This window comes from Macaca fascicularis, chromosome 1 (genome assembly GCF_037993035.2).
Source record: "Macaca fascicularis isolate 582-1 chromosome 1, T2T-MFA8v1.1".
In the NCBI taxonomy this organism is placed as follows: Eukaryota; Metazoa; Chordata; class Mammalia; order Primates; family Cercopithecidae; genus Macaca; species Macaca fascicularis.
Genome location: NC_088375.1, coordinates 114,129,389 through 114,148,105, shown reverse-complemented (window position 1 = coordinate 114,148,105; position 18,717 = coordinate 114,129,389). Strand labels below are relative to the sequence as shown.

General features: G+C 41.2%; 2 protein-coding genes and 1 long non-coding RNA gene across 36 annotated transcripts in view; 1 reads left to right on the top strand and 2 right to left on the bottom strand.

Moving 5' to 3' along the window:
- Positions 1 to 18,717, bottom strand: part of LOC102127036 (NBPF family member NBPF4) — a 635,890-nt gene that overhangs the window by 424,051 nt on the left and 193,122 nt on the right.
- PDE4DIPP2 (myomegalin) overlaps positions 1 to 18,717 on the top strand; it is a 220,654-nt gene that overhangs the window by 53,380 nt on the left and 148,557 nt on the right. For all 34 annotated transcript variants that reach the window (XR_012415703.1, XR_012415747.1, XM_073997257.1 and 31 more), the window contains exon 3: positions 767 to 918. Coding sequence is in view for 32 of the 34 variants with exons in the window: in XM_073997257.1 (XP_073853358.1) it covers positions 767 to 918 (152 nt within the window). In the remaining 2 variants the exon portion in view is untranslated. The remainder of the gene's footprint in view (positions 1 to 766; positions 919 to 18,717) is intronic.
- LOC135967992 (uncharacterized) overlaps positions 1 to 18,717 on the bottom strand; it is a 100,305-nt gene that overhangs the window by 13,926 nt on the left and 67,662 nt on the right. The window lies entirely within an intron of this gene.

The window sequence follows — 18,717 nt, the reverse complement described above, 5'->3', positions numbered from 1 at the left end:
CACTCATTGATTTACAGATGGTCTGTGTCTGCCCCGTGCTACAGTGTAGAGTTGAGTACCTGTGACAGAGATGATATGACCCACAAGCCTAAAACACTGTCTGGTCCTTTAAGAAAAAGTCTGCCCACACCTGGCTTAAAACAACAATGATTTATTATTTCTCACAATTCTGTTTTGGCAAACTGGGCATTGTCACTGCTGGTCTCACTTGGGATCACTCAACTGGCTGCAACATTCTGATGGCTTGACTGGTACTTAAGATCTCAGACAGCCTTGCTGACATGTCTGGCAGGTGGTGACTGTCAGCTGGGGCATCTTCACTTCCCTGAACAGCCTTTCCTTCTCCGGTGGGGTAGACTGACTTCTTCACAGCATGGTTGTCTTGGGATGCTAATAAGGCAAGAGCAGAAATGCAAGGCCTCTCAAAGCTAGTCTCTGGAACTCATACAGTAGCACTTTTATCATATTCTGCCAGTCAAGGCAAGCCACTTTGCCAACCCAGATTCAAGAGCTGGGGAAATAGGCTTCATTTCTTGATGGCAGGAGTATCATATTGCAAAGGCATATGGACACAAACTAGTTTGATTCACTGGGGATGGCTATTAATATGATCTACCACAGGCTGCTTTATGTAAACTTTTTCTATGTGGCCTAGATTGAGTTTGTATTTTGCAGAAACTGAATTCTGCTGAAATGTGCCAGTCAGAATGATCCTAGTGCCATTATTATATAAACCTTTTTTGTTGTTGTTCTGTTTCACTGACAGCTTTTCTTAGTGACACTAAAGATCGAGGCCCTCCAGTGCAGTCACAGATCTGGAGAAGTGGCGAAAAGGTCCCCTTTGTGCAGACATATTCCTTGAGAGCATTTGAGAAACCTCCTCAGGTACAGACCCAGGCTCTTCGAGACTTTGAGAAGGTAAGTCATATGAGTGGATAATTGTTATCCCAATTAGAAGCAGTACTACGGAATAGTGATGTCTTATAAAAATATGACCAATGGATTGGTCTGGATTATGGATGGTATTATTATCATTGTGTCTCTTTCAAGAGCATGTGTCCCAGTAAACATATGCTCTGTTAGCTGTGTGCTGGGGGGTGTGGTTTATGGACCCCCTTGCCTGTACAGCAGCCCCCCCTTATCTGTAGGGGGTACATTCTAATACCCCCTTTGGATGCCTCAAACTGCGTAGTACTGAGCCCTATATTTACTATGTTTTTTTCTATACATACATGCTTATGATAAAGTTTAATTTATAAATGGTTAATGAGATTGACAATAGTTAATAATAACATAGAACAATTATAACAATATACCAGCATTACTACTCTTGCACTTTTACATTAGTAAGTAAAACAGGAGGTACTTGAACACCGCGCTGTGATACTGCAACAATCTGATAACCCAGACAGCTACTGAGTGACTAACTGGTGGGCGATGTATACGGCCTGGATGTGCTGGACAAAGGGATGATTCAAGGGTGAGATGGAGCGGAAAGCACGAGATTTCATCATGCTACTCAGAACAACGTGCAATTTTAAATTTATGAGTTGTTCATTTCTGGAATTTTCTATTTAATATTTTCAGACTGTGGTTGACTATGGGTAACTGACACCATGGAAAGCAGAACTGTGGATAAATGGGGACTAACTATACCAGTAAATGCTGCCTCATCACCTATACCCTTGGCTTACTTCTCAGATAAACTCAGGAAGTTTAAATGGCATTCTGAGAATCTGTAGCTGCAACATAGTGAGCCCGGGAGTCCCAGTCCAGCAGCTAGTATTATATTCTCTGTTGCTCGCTTGGACCTCTCTCGGTATCTAGGAATTGTCTGCAGTATGCGGTGGCGCAGTAACAACCGTTTGTTTCTCAACAAGAATCTGATAATGTTGCTTGAACCTCCTGAACCAGTGCTGCATGCTCTGCTTCTTCATATGTTTGTTCTTAGATTTGACCAAAAACAATAACTGATAATGTAATACAGATTCCCCAGCTCCCTGTGAGCTGGGTTGATCCCAGGAAGTCTGTAGAAGTTACTGGGTTTTAAATAGCCCAGAAACAGGCAGCTGGAATTTCTTACACTCCTGTGCTCTACAGAAAGAAAGAAATAGCTCTTTGGTGCCCCCTCAGGGATACCCAGCGAGCAGGTCCCACGTAAGTAATGTGTAAATTGTAAAATACTGGGGTTTCTCTCATTCTGGAATTGATAACTTTTGACAGAAAAAAAAATAAAGTAAAATTCTAATTTCAAAAATGTTTGCGTTGACCTGGGTTTACCCCATCTCTCCTCAATTTGTAAGTAGAAATATTTCACCAATACTTTCTGTACATCCTACCAGATATTTCTGTGGGCAAAGAATATGCACCATATAACATGTGCCTGATAATTATCAGCCTATTCTTCATCTTTTTTGCTCAGCGTTCTCATGTATACTCTGTGTATTTTTTTTAAAGACACGGAGAGTTTGCATGATAATTAAGAGGCTTTTGAAGACTAAACCTCTGAACAGCTGTGTGGTGCTGGTGAGGGGAGCAAGGATGCTAACACCGCAACCCCCTCCTTTTTTTTTCACCTTTTGGATCTGCTGTGATGCAGAAAGGGTGAGCAGAGCTGCAGAGCTCCTCAAAACTGTGGGGTGCTCTCTAAAGGACAGCCAACCTGCATGTTCCCTTTCATTGAGAGATGACTGGAAATATAGAAATAAGCAGTGTCACCTCCATTGAAGGAATGCATTGAAGGAATGCAGATATAAGGCCCAAAGTCCTTTTCTCTTAAAGTTTAGGTCTAATATGACAGATTAGTTCTGATTTCTCAATGCTGGGAAACACTGACAGAAACCAAGCTAAGATGCAGGGAAAAGGCCAATAAGAGATAGTTTAAATCTCTCTGTGCTATGTGTCAAATAAAAAGTAAATAAAGAGGCTACAACCCACTTCAGGCTTGATCAGAAAGTCATTGCCAGTAAATCATGCAGTGTTGTGTCACACGTTTGTTCATTTTTTTTTTTTTTTTTTTTTTTTTTTTGAGACGGAGTCTTGATCTGTCGCCCAGGCTGGAGTGCAGTGGCCGGATCTCAGCTCACTGCAAGCTCTGCCTCCCGGGTTCACGCCGTTCTCCTGCCTCAGCCTCCCGAGTAGCTGGGACAACAGGCGCCCGCCACCAAGCCCGGCTAATTTTTTGTATTTTTTTAGTAGAGACGGGGTTTCACCGTGTTAGCCAGGATGGGCTTGATCTTCTGACCTTGTGATCCACCCGCCTCGGCCTCCCAAAGTGCTGGGATTACAGGCGTGAGCCACAACGCCCGGCCACGTTTGTTCATTTTTATATCCATTCATCCATCCTGTGGACTCTGAATGACAGCACCTAAAATACAAAAAGCTTCCATGAAAGGGTTTAAAAATTAGAGAAAACATTGGTTAGAAAAAATATAGGAGAGATACGAACACATTCCAATGCCCCACCCTAAAAATGGTAAAATACTAAATAACATGGTATTTTCTGTAAAGTTTAAAATATGTAACATGTAAATAAATAACATGGTATTTTCTGTAAAGTTTAAAATATGCATTCAGTAGCCTTGGGATATAGGACGGGTAGCAGTACTCAGAGAGAGGAAGGGACATGCTAAATGTTTTTTGCCAGAGTAGGGTCGACTCCTCCAGGGCTTAAAGACAAAGGGATACGGGCCTGGAAGGAGCAGCCAGGAATCCCTTCTTATTTCATTTATCCGTGCAACAAACACATGATCACATTAAATGAGATACTTTAGTTCCTACCCTTAGATAGTTATAATCTGTTTGGAAATACAGACATTGCATAAATTACAATATAGGATGGCAAGTGCTTTCATAGAGATAAGGACAGTACACTCTGAGATCTTGAAAGAAAATGTCTACTTTTATTAAAGGAATAGAGAAAGGCGGACATTTCTCCTGGGGGCTGCACATTGAGCACGGTCTCCAAAGCTGAGTTAGATTTTACTAGTCAGAGAAGTAGAGTATAATATTCCAGATAGAGGCGAAATATGGGGGAAGAAAAAGACATACGTTCATGGATTGAGCAAATAAGAGACTGGGCTATAGAGAGGTAAGGAAAGGAGAGTTAGAACAGGAGAGAAGTAATGTTAAAGTTACTTAATCTGTCGAAAGTAATTGTAATTGTTCAGTAATGTGGCTACCTCTAAAATGTTTGCTGATGTAGGAAATTCTAGAGAAAAAAGGCCCTTTGATTACAGGGAAAGAAATAACAGACTTAAAATGCAAATACTGGCACATTATGGAACCAAAACATAATTAGTCAATTAACAAGTGAAAATGACAGTTATCATTTATGTTGGTGCAGAAAAAAGGGACAAAGATGGCAACATTTCACACATACAACAGTGTTTCTTTTCTTTCATTCTCCACCCACAACCAACAGCATGGTTGTATGTGTATACAAACTCCAATTGTATGTTTGTCAGGTTGAGATCAATAGGTATTATTTTCCATGATGAAAGGAGGGCATTGCTTAGCATATATGCTTCATTTGTATTTTTGAATGAGTGAGTGATTTAATTAATTTCCCAACCTTGCCAACTTCGTTGTGTAGGGGCTTTCCCCACTCAGAGAATCCACCGATGAAGGGATCTTTATTCTTTTCAGCTCTGTAGACTTGAGCAGTGGGTTAAGTGTATCTCATAAGTCATCTTATTTTGTCTTTATAAGACATGGAACAAGCATCAATCTCCCCATTTTTTAAGAGAGGGAACTAGGACTCACAGAAATTTTGACTTTTTCAGGGCCGTAAGTTTATGTACCATGATCATAAATCTGAACAGGTTATTGGGTCAGAAATAATTTTTACCTACAAATGGCCACAATGATGTGTTGAGAAAAATCCCTTGCCGTATGCTTTCTCACTGATCACAGCACCCAGCTGCAGCATCACTGGGATGAGTGAGACTGGAGCAGCACATACATAATACTGGCTAGCATTTGATGATCACTTTCTACGTGGCAAATATGGTTCTAAGTATGTGACAGCATTATCTCATTTACAACAACCCTGTGAAAAGGCATGATAACCAGTTAGAATGGCGATCATTAAAAAGTCAGGAAACAACAGATGCTGGAGAGGATGTGAACACAGGAACGCTTTTACACTGTTGGTGGGAGTGTAAATTAGTTCAACAATTGTGAAAGACAGTGTGACAATTCCTCAAGGATCTAGAACTAGAAATACCATTTGACCCAGCAATCCCATTACTGGGTATATACCCAAAGGATTATAAATCAATCTACTATGAAGACACATGCACACATATGTGCATTGCAGCACTATTCACAATAGCAAAGACTTGGAACCAACCCAAATGCCCATCAATGATAGACTGGATAAAGAAAATGTGGCACATATACACCATGGAATACTATGCAGCCGTAAAAAAAGGATGAGTTCATGTCCTTTGCAGGGACATGGATGAAGCTGGAAACCATCATTCTCAGCAAACTAACACAGGAACAGGAAACCAAACACCCTATGTTCTCACTCATAAGTGGAAGTTGAACAATGAGAACACATGGACACAGGGAGGGGAATATCACACCCCAGGGCCTGTCAGGGGGTGTGGGCCAAGGGGAGGGATAATATTAGGAGAAATGCCTAATGTAGATGACGAGTTGATGGGTGCAGCAAACCAACATGGCACACATATACCTGTGTAACAAACCTGCATGTTCTGCACATGTATCCCAGAACTTCAAATATAATAAAAAAAGAAAAGCCATTATTATTATTCCAATTTGCAAATGATGAACTAATGGCAAAAAGAATAACAGAGGAACTTGCCCAGTGACTCATGATTGCGCCTGGAAACACCATATGTCTTTGTGACCTAAAGATAGTGGGTATTTCCTATGTTGGGGAACTCAGCTGGTGAAAGTTTGGTGCTAATGAAGGTGTTGGCTTATTTGGAAATGGAATCACTAGTTTTTCCTATGTAGATTGATGCATAATGAACTTCTACCAGACTCCTGCCTCTCTAGGTAAACTGTAAATCCACTTTTGTCCTCCAATATTCTCTATTACATGATTTTTACCTATTAATTCTGAACTGCTTGCAATTCAAAGCTGTTTCTTTTTTTTTTTTTTTTTTTTTTTTTGAGACAGAGTCTTGCTCTGTCGCCCAGGCTGGGGTGCAGTGGCCGGATCTCAGCTCACTGCAAGCTCCGCCTCCCGGGTTCACGCCATTCTCCTGCCTCAGCCTCCCGAGTAGCTGGGACTACAGGCGCCCGCCACCTCGCCCGGCTAGTTTTTTGTATTTTTTAGTAGGGACGGGGTTTCACCATGTTAGCCAGGATGGTCTCGATCTCCTGACCTCGTGATCTGCCCATCTCGGCCTCCCAAAGTGCTGGGATTACAGGCTTGAGCCACCGCGCCCGGCCTCATAGCTGTTTCATACTTTCATTTCTTTGTACCTGCTGTTGTCTCTGCCTGAAAACCTTTTCTCTCCTATTGTTTATTTTGTTAAAGCTTACTCATCCTTCAAGATTCAGCTCAGGTGCCTTTTAAAATTTATTTATTTTTTAATTTTAGGATGCCTTCTCTTACTCTCTGATCCCAGAATATATACCAAGACTCTAAGCACCTTGAGGGCAGAAAAAACCTCTTGCCCATTCTTTTCTAGTCTCTAGAATATAGCATAATATAGTACATAGCAAGTACTCAGTAAATATTCATCAACTACACTAGCTGAAAAGTATTAAAAATTAGATATCCTGTTGGATTTGTATTTCTTCTGCCTCTACTTGGTATTCACAATAAGTTGAATATTTTTAAGGAGGGTATTGGTGTGTGAATTGATTGGGTAGGATGGGAAACTAGGAAGTCAAGAAACGTACATTTCTTTTCCACTTTATTTTATTTTTTTATTGTTCATTTTTTTCGAGACAGAGTCTCGCTGTGTCGCCCAGGCTGGAGTGCAGAGGCGCGATCTCAGCTCCATTGCAACCTCTGCCTCCCGGATTCAAGCGATTCTCCTGCCTCAGTCCGCCACCACACCCGGCTAATTTTTTGTATTTTTAGTAGAGACAGAGTTTCGCTAAGTTGGCCAGGCTGGTCTCCAAATCCTGGCCTCAAGTGGTCCGCCCTCCTTGGCCTCCAAAGTGCTGGAATTTCAGGCGCAAAGTATGCGCCTGGCCTCTTTTCCACTTTGAGTGGAATGATAAAACTGAAAATGAAAAGGACAGGAGAGAAACAGAGTCTTTTGGAAATCATATTTGACAGGATTTATTAAGATCACAATAGTAGCTAATAACAGTAACTACTATCTGAGTGCTCATTATACACCAGGCACTTTTCTAGATACTTAACATATTTAATTTAGTGTCTTTTCAGTTCATTTTCCTAACTTATGAGATAGATATTATTTTTACAACCATTATACTAGTGAAGAGATCAAGGTTCAAATAACTTGCCCAAAGTTATATAAGAATAAAGTAACAGAGCCACTATAACTCCCATGATTCCAAAGTTCTTGGGGAAATGAAAGAACTCTCAGAGAAGGAGAGCATTACATTGGTGGAATGCCCGCAGTTGGGTTTTTTTACATAGAATCAACATGGCAGACGGTACAGAAAAGCCACAGAAGGGTGGGAGCCTTTGGCTATAAAATCAAGAGGGGGGGTCCACTGCCCTGTCCTGTTTACACATTTTTCTAATAATGTTGTCTTTAACAAGAAAATATCATCAAAACCAGCTGTAGTGTTTGCCTAACTGTACTCTGCAGCTTTCCCTGGCAGTCTGAATCTAACCGCAGTGAGTCAGCCTGTTCAGGTCCCACCCATCCTGGCGAACTTTTCCACTTGGATCTTGAAGTCTTTGGGGGGAAAAAAGAAAAAAAAAAGTGCTAAAAGCAAAAGGCTTTTTTCATTTTGGGGAGTTTCTGGAGCTCTGGGTAACCTGTGCTAATTTAGGTTAATTGAGGTCCTGTCACTGCCCTCTTTATGTTCCACAGTTTTGGTGCTTCTTGAGTGTTTCTCTCTAATTACAACCTTGGAAAATGAATGCTACTGGTAAAGTGCATTTTTATTTTAAAAAAATGCATTCATTCTTCCAAACCACAGTGTCCCAAACATACTGGTTTTATTTTCATGGGTATCTTAAGACATGCAAAAAGTTATTAGGAGGCAGGGGGTAACTATTAAACTGGCAGCAATCACAAGTGCAGTTTGTTCTCCCTTTTCAATCTCATGTTTAAAAAGGGAAAGAGAGGTCTTCCACACACAGTCATTCCACAGACTTTCCGTGCAAAGTTTTCATTCCTAAGCAACATTACCAAAGTTAGGAATCAAATCAACTACTTTTTTCTTAAGAACTACAGAGTAAAAGGAATGCTTCTGAATGCCTAGAAGATACAAAGATGGACATGAGATTCCATTCTCAAAGAATGTACCATCTGATTGGGGCATAAAAAATTTAAATTATACAAGAAATTTAATTTAAATAACATCTAAGGCAATATTGAAAGAGATATTTCAAGATGGGAGTACTTGCCAAACTAACGTATGTTTTTAAAACTTAAATATGGCCAGGCGTGGTGATCATGCCTGTAATCCCAGCACTTTGGGAGGCTGAGGCGAGCGAATCACCTGAGGTCGGGCATTGGAGACCAGCCTGGCGAACATGGTGAAACCCCATCTCCATTAAAAATACAAAAATTAGCCAGGCGTGGTGGCATGCACCTGTAATCCCAGTTACTCAGGAGGCTGAGGGAGGAGAAGCACTTGAACCCAGAAGGCAGAGGTTGCAGTGAGCCGAGATCAAGCCCTGCACTCTAGCCTGGGCTACAAAGCAAGACTCTGTCTCAAATAAATAAATAAATCTTAAATACTAGAACATTTTTCTAATTTGCATGCGTGCATGTGTGTGTGTGTAAACTTTTCAAAGTTGTAAATATTAGCTTACATTTGGTTATACAATTAATAAAGAAACTTTATCAAAAAGAATGAAATTACAAAAGTTGGACAACCCTGAACATTCTGAAAAGTATGATTACCAACACAGAAAAGAGAGCAATCACTTTCACAGAGAATGTAGCACTTGAATTAGAACAATTCTTTTTGTAATTTTAAATTATCTGCTTTCTGTCTCCTCATTAGAACTTGTTGTCTTCTGTTCTCCATTGTTCGAAGAGAAGCCCTACCTTGCCTTCTGTGGACTTTGCAAAGTTTCCATTCTAATGATAATTTCCATTCCAATACTAAATTTAAAAAATAACAACAAAGATCATGATACCAATTAATATTTGTAAGTGCTTACAGTGTGCCAAGTTCTGAGAATGCACTTGACCTTATTATCTTATTCAGTTCTCCTAATAGTCTTCTGAGGTTGGTACAACCATTGTCTTCATTTGTAAAGAGAGAGACACTGGAGCTAGGAAAACACTAGTAATTGATGGAAAGTGCTGGAGCTGGGATTTGGACATAAGTGTACTGGTTCTAATGCCTGAACTCTTAGTCACAATTTTATTATGCCTATTGATAGCTGACCCCCTTATTCATTTGTTTGTTAATCCACTCATCCACTTATGAGTGCGTTGTGTGTGCCAGGCCATGTTCTACCTGTTAGTTGCACAATGATCAAGGATGAATGTATGAAAATATGTATTTTCGGCTGGGTGTTGTGGCTTACGCCTGTAATTCCAGCACTCTGGGAGCCTCAGGCAGGCGGATCACCTGAGGTCAGTAGTTCGAGACCAGCGTGGCCAACATGGTGAAACACTGTCTCTCCTAAAAATACAAAAGTTAGCTGGGCATGGTGGTGGACTCCTGTAATCCCAGCTACTCAGGAGGCTGAGGCAGGAGAATTGCTTGAACCCAGGGGCAGAAGTTGCAGTGAGCCGAGATTGCCACTGTACTCCAGCCTGGGTGATAGAGCTAGACTCTGTCTCAAAAAGAAAAAAAAGAAAGAAATGAAAAGAAAATGTATGTTCAAGGATGAGTGTTTATTTCAGTATTCTTTATACCAATATAGTATTAGTACTTAAGGTGAGGATTATTTCAAGTGTGGAATATGTATACAATAGAACATTATAGAGCAATGTACTTACTTGGGAGGATGTCCATTATAACAAATTTGAGATTAAACAAAACAACAGCAACAACAATTTGACTGAATATTACAAAAAATAAGATCTCATTTTTGAGGGAGAAAAGATGGAAATGTCTGGAAGGATACATACCAAAATATTGATATTGATTATGTATGGATGATGGAATTAGCCTATTGCCTTCTTTATAACTTTGAGTATTATATTTATTTTAATTATCTATTCACTGAGAAAATATTCTAAGGCTTTTAATATGTGCAGCATGCCTTAAACATTGCAGATGCAATACTGAATAGGCAAACATGGTTCCTGCCTTCACAGAGTTTACAGATTAGCAAATTCCACCAGAATGTAATTATTATTGTAATAGAAGTAAAGAGTGCTATGGAAAATATAGCTGGGCACTTACTCAATCTGAAGAGGTTGGGGGATTCAGGGAAAGTTTCCTAGAGGAAACTGCCTCTAACCAGGGACCTGAAGAAGGAATAAGAATTAGCCACTAATAAGGGGGTGGGAGTGTGAGAATGAAGAATGTTCCTTGCATAGGAAATAGCTTGAATCAAGATCCAGAGGAGAGAAAGAACCATAATCAGTATTCCTAGAGCATGGGATGTAAGGAATGCAGAGAATTGAAACCGGAGAAAAGAGAGAGGAGTCATCGTACAGAGTCTTGCAAGTTATGTAAAGGCTTTCACATTTTATCTGAGCTCAAGAGAGCTGCTGAAAGCTTTTAGTCAGAGAGGCGACATGATCAGATGTTCCTCTTAGAAAGATCCTTTTGGCTTCTGTATGGACTCTGCCTAGGAGGAGTAGTCTAGAGGCAGAGAAAACAGTTAGAAGGCTGTTGCAGCATTCCAGGCAAACGTTGGTGGAGATGCCAGTATAAAAATTAGAGAAATGGACAGGTGAACGAGATTTCAGAGGCAGAATGTATAGGGCTAAGCCATTGATTGGATGTAGAACCAGTGAGGCTGAAGAAACCCAAAGATGACTGACCACCCATTCATCTCTTCACTCACATCCTACCTACTGTCACCTTGTCATAAAACTCCAGACTACCTTCACCTCTCTCTTCAATAACATGAGTTATTTGTTCAAAGTCTGCCTTTTCTGTTAGAGCACGAGCTCACCGTAGCAGGGACAGTGGTTTCTTTTCACTGCTAGATACAGTGATTAGCATAATGCCTGGTACATAGTAGGCATGCCCCTTTTCTTTTCTTCTTTTTTGTTTTGGATGAATGAATGATGTCAAGTTTTCTCGCTTGGGCAACAACTAGGTTATGCCCTCCACTGAGAAAGAGAACAACTGGAACAGGCACATGTACTACTTTTATGACCAGTGAAGCAACAGCAACACAAACCAAAAAACAGTAAAGTGATTTCTGTTTTTGGAAGAAAAGTAAAGACGATTCTTCCTGTTATTAAGGAACTCCAAATCTACTGGGGAGACAATCAAACAGATATTCCCCATATACTGTGAAATGGGCCACAATAAGAGTAGGTCCGCAGTGCTGTGGAAGCATTCAGGAGGAGCCCTTGCCCAGGCATTAGGGCCCGATAGGTTTCTTTCAGTAGGTAATTTCTGACTTAGATCCCTATGGGTGAGTTGGGATTAGTTAAGTGAGAGCTGGGTGGGAATTAAAGAGAAGTGACATTCCAGGCTAATGCTCCTCCCCATGCAAAGTCCTGGAGGGAGCGTGAGCCTGGTGAATTCAGGAATAGGAGGCTTTCTGTCATAGATGGAGCAAGGGAGGGTCAATTGGGGTTCATGTTGGCTGTGTCTTTTCCCTTATCCCCCTACTTCTGGTCAAGGCATTATTGTTGCAGCCATGGGCATTCATGGTGTCACTGTGGACTCTTGACTTTTTGTTTCTTTTTTTTTTTTTTTTTTTTTGAGATGTGGTCTTGCTCTGTCATCCAGGCTTGAGTGCAGTGGCACAATCTTGGCTCACTGCAGCCTTGACCTCCCGGGTTCAAGAGATCCCCCACCTCAGCCTCCTGAGTAGTTGGGACTACAAGAACATACCGTCACGCCTGGCTAACTTTGATTTTTTAAACTTTATTTTATTTATTTATTTGAGATGGAGTTTCATTCTTGTTGCGCAGGCTGGAGTGCAATGGCGCGATCTCGGCTCACCGCAACCTCCGCCTTTCAGGTTCAAGCGATTCTCCTGCCTCAGCCTCCTGAGTAGCTGGGATAGCAGGCATGTGCCACCACACTGTCTAATTTTGTGTTTTTAGTAGAGACGGGGTTTCTCCATGTTGATCAGGCTGGTCTCAAGCTCCTGACCTCAGGCGATCCACCCACCTTGGCCTCCCAAAGTGCCACTGCACCTGGCCTGTTTTTTTATTTTTTGTAGAGACAAGGTCTCACTATGTTGCCCAGGCTGGTTTCAAGCTCCTGGCCTCAAGCAATCCTCCTGCCTTGGCCTCTCAAAGTGTTGGGATTACAGGTATGAGCCACCGTACCCAGCAACTCTTAGTTCTTGTGACCAGAGCAGGTCCTAGTCATGGCTTCAAAATTGCCTTCACTCCTAGAAAAAAAATGGAGAAAGGATTATTTAAAATCTAGAGAAAAAGGTGAGGCCATAAGTCACTCTTTCTGAATTCCAGAAGCTCAGCAGATAATCTGAGTTGAACCAATTGTGAACAAACACCAAGTCCTGTTGATGCTGATTGGGCCAAATTGGTGGAGAATCTAGTTTGGAGTCTGGTAATCCTTGGGAGGCCCCAGCATCACTGCAGCTCAACTATCATTCCTGCCTTGCAGCTCATTTAACAGCCTCTGGCAGCACTATTTCTGGCTGGGCCATCTATTTTTGGTGGCCAGGGAAGTTGTTATTTGTTTTGTTTTGTTTTGATATGGTTTACAGTGCTCTAGTGCAATGATGAAGATAACACCTGGTTATTCCAGGACTGGGGGTGGTGTGGGTGTGTATCTATGTTGGGGAAGGCAGCAGGAACATTATCTTGACTCCTGTTCTTTATCCGCATGATGAGGCTGCCTAAGACAGGGTTTATTAATCAACCTGATGCAATAGCTCTGTCATTAGTGCTCTTGTTATCAGGCCAGTTATTTCAAGAAAAGGCTGTGTACAGGATGGGTATCAGTATGCTTCCGAGTGTTAGGGGAAAAAAAGTTGAATGGTATTATTATATTATTAATATTTTAGGATTTAAGAGACTCTGGAACTTCAGGAATTATGTTAAGATTTCAGAAACAGAGTTTTAGAAGGGTGACTTGTTTGTTTATTGTATAATCCAAAAGCAAAAAGCAGGACTTTGTGGAATTCATAGTCAGCTTTCTGAAGCAGGTATCAGTAGTTGGCTTCTGAGACAAGGGTAGAAACACCATGTTAAGCCGGGTGCGGTGGTTCACGCCTGTAATCCCAGCACTTTGGGAGGCCAAGGCGGACGGATCACCTGAGGTCAGGAGTTCGAGACCAGTCTGACCAACATGGAGAAACCCCATCTCTACTAAAAATACAAAATTAGCCAGGCGTGGTGGTGCATGCCTGTAATCCCAGCTACTCGGGAGGCTGAGGCGGGAGAATTGCTTGAACCTGGGAGGCGGAGGTTGCAGTGAGCTGAGATCGCGCCATTGTACTCCAGCCTGGGCAACAAGAGCGAAACTCCGTCTCAAAAAAAAAAAAAAAAGGAAACACCATGTTGGCATAAAAGAGTTGATGAGTGGAACACCAAGTTAGTTGGCTCTGGTTGACATTTTCTATGGTAGAATGTGGTGCGTGAAAGTTATGCATATTTTTCAGAACAGCCTAATACTTATGTATTAGATCATATGTTTCTGTTTTATCTGAGGGTTATCACAAAACTTTACCTTTTTATAAAACTTAATAATCTATGAGTATTCAGTATTGAGAGCCACTTAGAGGATAGATACTTCGTCTGACCCTTCTTTTAAGGCCGTATAATATAGGTAGGAGTGGTATACAGAATATTTAGACGTGATTCATTCTAAGCCATTTACCTTTAACTGAATTGAATCAAATTTGACTTTAACTGAATGTTTATCATTAAAAATAATCTCTTTTAAAAGATAAAGGATTGAGTTAGTTACTTCTCTCAGCTTTGGTTTATCTCTTTGTCTTCTTTTAAAACAAAGCTTTATTGAAACAAGTAACACTCTATACAGCTCACCTTCTTAAATCGTACAATTCTATGATTTTAGTATATTCACAGAGTTGTGCAACCATCACCACTGTCTAATTTCAGTATGTGCGTCTCACTCCAGTAGGAAACCTCATACCTATTAACACTCACTTCCCATTTTCCCTCTCCCTGGTTCCCGGAAACCACTAATCTACTTTCTCCCTGGATTTGCCTATTCTGGACATTTCATATAAATGGAATTATACAGAATGTGACCTTTTGTGTCTGGCTTCTTTCAAATTATCGTATAATGTTGTCAAGGTCATTTATGTTGTAGCATGTATCAGTACTTCATTCCTTTTTACAGCTGAGTAATATTCTATGATTTGGATATGCTAAATGTTGTTTATCCATTCATCAGTTGAAGGACATTTGAGATACTTCCAATTTTGGCTATTACGAATAATGCTGCTATAAACATTTGTATACAAGATTTCATGTGGCCATATGTTTTCAATTTTCTTGTGTATATAACTAGGAAAGGAATTGCTAGGTCGTACGGTAACTCTTTGTTTAACTTTTTGAGAGCCAACTTTAGTTTATTCATCTTGAAAATGAAGAAAACAATTTTTTTTTAACATAGATTGGTGGTCAGATCCTTTAGGGTCACCAGGAAGATTATTTACAGTGAAGGATACTTTTTGAAAAGTTACAGGGGGCCTGAGGTAGAAGAGGGAATACCTTATCAGTTGCAAGTGAATCCCAGGCTCAGAAGGGTCATACAGTCTCATGATTAAGGCCCTGATGCGTATCAGTATGGGGTCAAAATGTTGGAGTTATAGTCTGTGCTCCTCCACTTTTTCAGTGAACAACTCAGTTAACCTCCTGATGTCTCTCTGTCCTAGGCAGTAAAATGGGGATCATCATATCTCCTACTTCAAAGGTTGTGGTAAAGATAAATGAAATAATACACGTGGAAGTGCTTGGTACATTGTCAAATCCAATGTAGATGATTGTTGTTGTGAAGACGGTATAATGGTATCTGATTAACTTTGTAATACAGGGCCAAGTCATTCAAAACAGCCAGGAATTAAACTTTTTATCTGTACAATTCAGATTTTATGAGAACAGCATAGAGACGCTCAGACACATAGATGTATTATAAATAAAATATGTGTGTGTAAAATGAACCAGCCCTCTCTTCTTCCTGCCCCATCTCTTCTTGTCTATCCCCATCCCCAATCCAAAATAAGATGAGCTCCTGGTTGTAGTTCCCTGGGTGCTAAAAAGCAGGAAATACTCCCCAGACATTTGTGTACCCTTCCCATAGGGCTGTTTTGAAAATATGACAATTAGCAAAGTTATAGGTTAAATCGCCTATTGGGCATCATCCTTGAGTCATTGTTACTGCTTTTGTCTTAGAAATACGGTGTCTTTTACATGCACTTACCGCTTCTGTAGCACAAGGCAGCCAGAGCTCTCAGCCTCAACAGGTAGACTCTCATTACCTTTTAGGGCTACAGGAGAGCCTGTGGGCATTCTGAAATTCTTCAGAAAGTAATAGCTCTCTCACTGGCCTTTGCTAGGAGTGTTCCTATGAGAAAATGTGTTTTAAGCACAGAATTTCAGGATGGCCAAAGGTCTTAAAAGCCCTCTAGATCTAACTCCTAGCTGATGTGGGAAATCTTTTAACAGTATCCCTGACAGGTGATTCTTTAGTTTTGGTCAAGCCCCTTTTGTGACAGGAAGTTTATTCTGTCTCATGATGTATGTGCTCACTAAAAATCTGATGTATAGACATATGGATGGAGTGTGGTAATATCTTTATTACATCTAACTTTACTAGAGAATTTATCCTTATATCTAATTGATAACTGCCTCCCTGTAATTCCTACTTTCATTCCCTTTAAAATAGTTTCTTAAAAATTATAAACTGTTTTACAAACAACAGGAATATACAAAGAATAATTAAACACTTGTCCATGTATTGAGTATCTAAATGGTGGCAAACATTATTTTTAGTTTATTTGTCTCAGGTGAAGAAACAAAAGTGAGCATTACAGATACAGTTGCAACCTTCTTAGTATCCTGCCCACATCCCAGTCTTCTGACCGCCTTCCTATAGTTAACTATTAAGTAGTTTCCTCAAAATGACTCAATGAGCATGCCTGTAATCCCAGCACTTTGGGAGGCCGAGGCGGGCGGATCACAAGGTCAGGAGATCGGGATCATCCTGGCTAACTCGGTGAAACCTCGTCTCTACTAAAAATACAAAAAATTAGCCTGGCGTGGTGGTGGCGCCTGTAGTCCCAGCTGCTCGGGAGGCTGAGGCAGGAGAATGGCCGGAACCTGGGAGGCGGAGCTTGCAGTGAGCGGAGATCGCGCCACTGCACTCCAGCCTGGGCGACAGAGAAGACTCCGTCTCAAAAAAAAAAAAAAAAAAAAAAGACTCAATGAGAAAAAGGAGAGCCAGGATTTGAACGTTGCTCTTCTTAGCTCAAAGCTATTGCTTTTTTCACAATTCCATGCTACCCAACCTAGATAAATACGTATAATAGTGATCGTATTTATTGTCTATGTGTAAACGGATGTAAAGTGTCAAGGGTTACTTAAAGCACTTCTCTTCTGTTCTTCTGTTTGCCATATTAACTTATTTTTAAAATATTTTTCTTTTCTTTTCTTTTCTTTTCTTTCTTTCTCTTTCTTTCTTTCTTTCTCTCTCTCTCTCTCTCTCTCTCTCTCTCCTTCCTTCCTTCCTTCCTTCCTTCCTTCCTTCCTTCCTTCCTTCCTTCCTTCCTTCCTTCCTTCCTTCCTTCCTTCCTTCCTTCCTTCCTTCCTTCCTTCCTTCCTTCCTTCCTTCCTTCCTTCCTTCCTTCCTTCCTTCCTTCCTTCCTTCCTTCCTTCCTTCCTTCCTTCCTTCCTTCGAGACAGAGTCTTGCTCTGTTGCCCAGGCTGGAGTGTAGTGGCGAGATCTCGGCTCACTGCAAGCTCCGCCTCCCGGGTTCACGCCATTCTCCTGTCTCAGCTACTGCTGGGACTACAGGTGCCCGCCACCCCCACACCCGGCTAATTTTTTGTATTTTTAGTAGACATGGGGTTTCACCGTGTTAGCCAGGATGGTCTCGATCTCCTGACCTCGTGATCCACCCGCCTCGGCCTCCCAAAGTGCTGGGATTATAGGCATGAGCCACCACGCCTGGCCTTAAAATATTTTTATGTTCAAGGAAGATAAAGATAAAAATTATCCACAGATACCAAATTAGTTGAGTTAAAATTGTGGAAGTTTTATTATATTTGAGAATAATTTGTCCATTAAGATGATTAATCATTTTTTGTTAGTGAAGCTTTATTTTTAGGAGAAAGATTGGTAAAAAATTAATATGTTTTCAAGTACATTCATTAGATGAGCTATCTGGGGGGTCTGAGTATGATTAAGCAAATGTCAAGCTGGGTTTTTTTCAAGGCAGACTTGACAGTTGGTTGTGTTAATGGGGCATGACAGGCAACAGCTGGGTGGTAATCCTCCTCCTACTGTTGGTATCGATTGAGTCTTTATTTACGTCGTATTTCTAGTCTGGACTAGGACGTTATTCCAGGGGTAGAATGAAGAAATTAAGGAAAAAGAAGGGAAGAGCCATTAAAGTTTGCAAGAAACATTTTGAGACCAAAGTAAAGATATTAGATGTACTATGAGAAAAAGCAAGAACAAAGGTAGAAGCACAACCCCTTGCTCAAGAATCTGCAGTGTTTTATTTCCTAAGCAATGCAGAGGTTATCAACACACAGGCCTGTATGCTGTGAGCTAGTAGGTTGTGTGTGCATCTCAGCTATGTGTGCCTTTGTTTGGGAAAGCTTTTTTAAATTTCTTTTCCAAGTTTCCACATGCAGCACTGATGTTTGTTAAAGCTGCAAGGAAAGAAGTAAGACGAAACCTAAGCAGTACACAAAGAAAATAATCTTTCCAGTCAGCAGTTCCTGACCCTCCCCACCCCCACTGCCCTCCTCCCCACCACTTCCCTCCCCCTAACTCTTGTCCAGATTGAGAGCCAGGATCCTGGAGGGGCAAACTCCAGGCTCCTCACCCTGACTTTCAAGATCTCCCTGAAACGGCTTTTTATTTCCCCTCATCTCTGTGTCCTATTTCAGGACAGTATGTGCCCTTTGCTTTGGCCTGGTGGACACTGTACTTTTGCTCATATTCCACCTGCCTGGACTGCCTTGTGCCTTTCCAAGCTCGACTCATCCTTTGAGACAGAGTCTTGTTCTGCTGCCCAAGCTGGAGTGCAATGGCATGATCTCTGCTCACTGCAGCCTCCACCTTCCAGATTGAAGCAATCCTCATGCCTCAGCCTGCTGAGTAGCTGGGACTACAGGCACGTGCCACCATGCCCGGCTAATATTTGTATTTTTAGTAGAGACAGGATTTCACCATGTCGGCCAGGCTGGCCTTGAACTCCTGACCTCATGTGATCCGCTCATCTGGACCTCCCAAAGTGCTGGGATTACAGGCGTG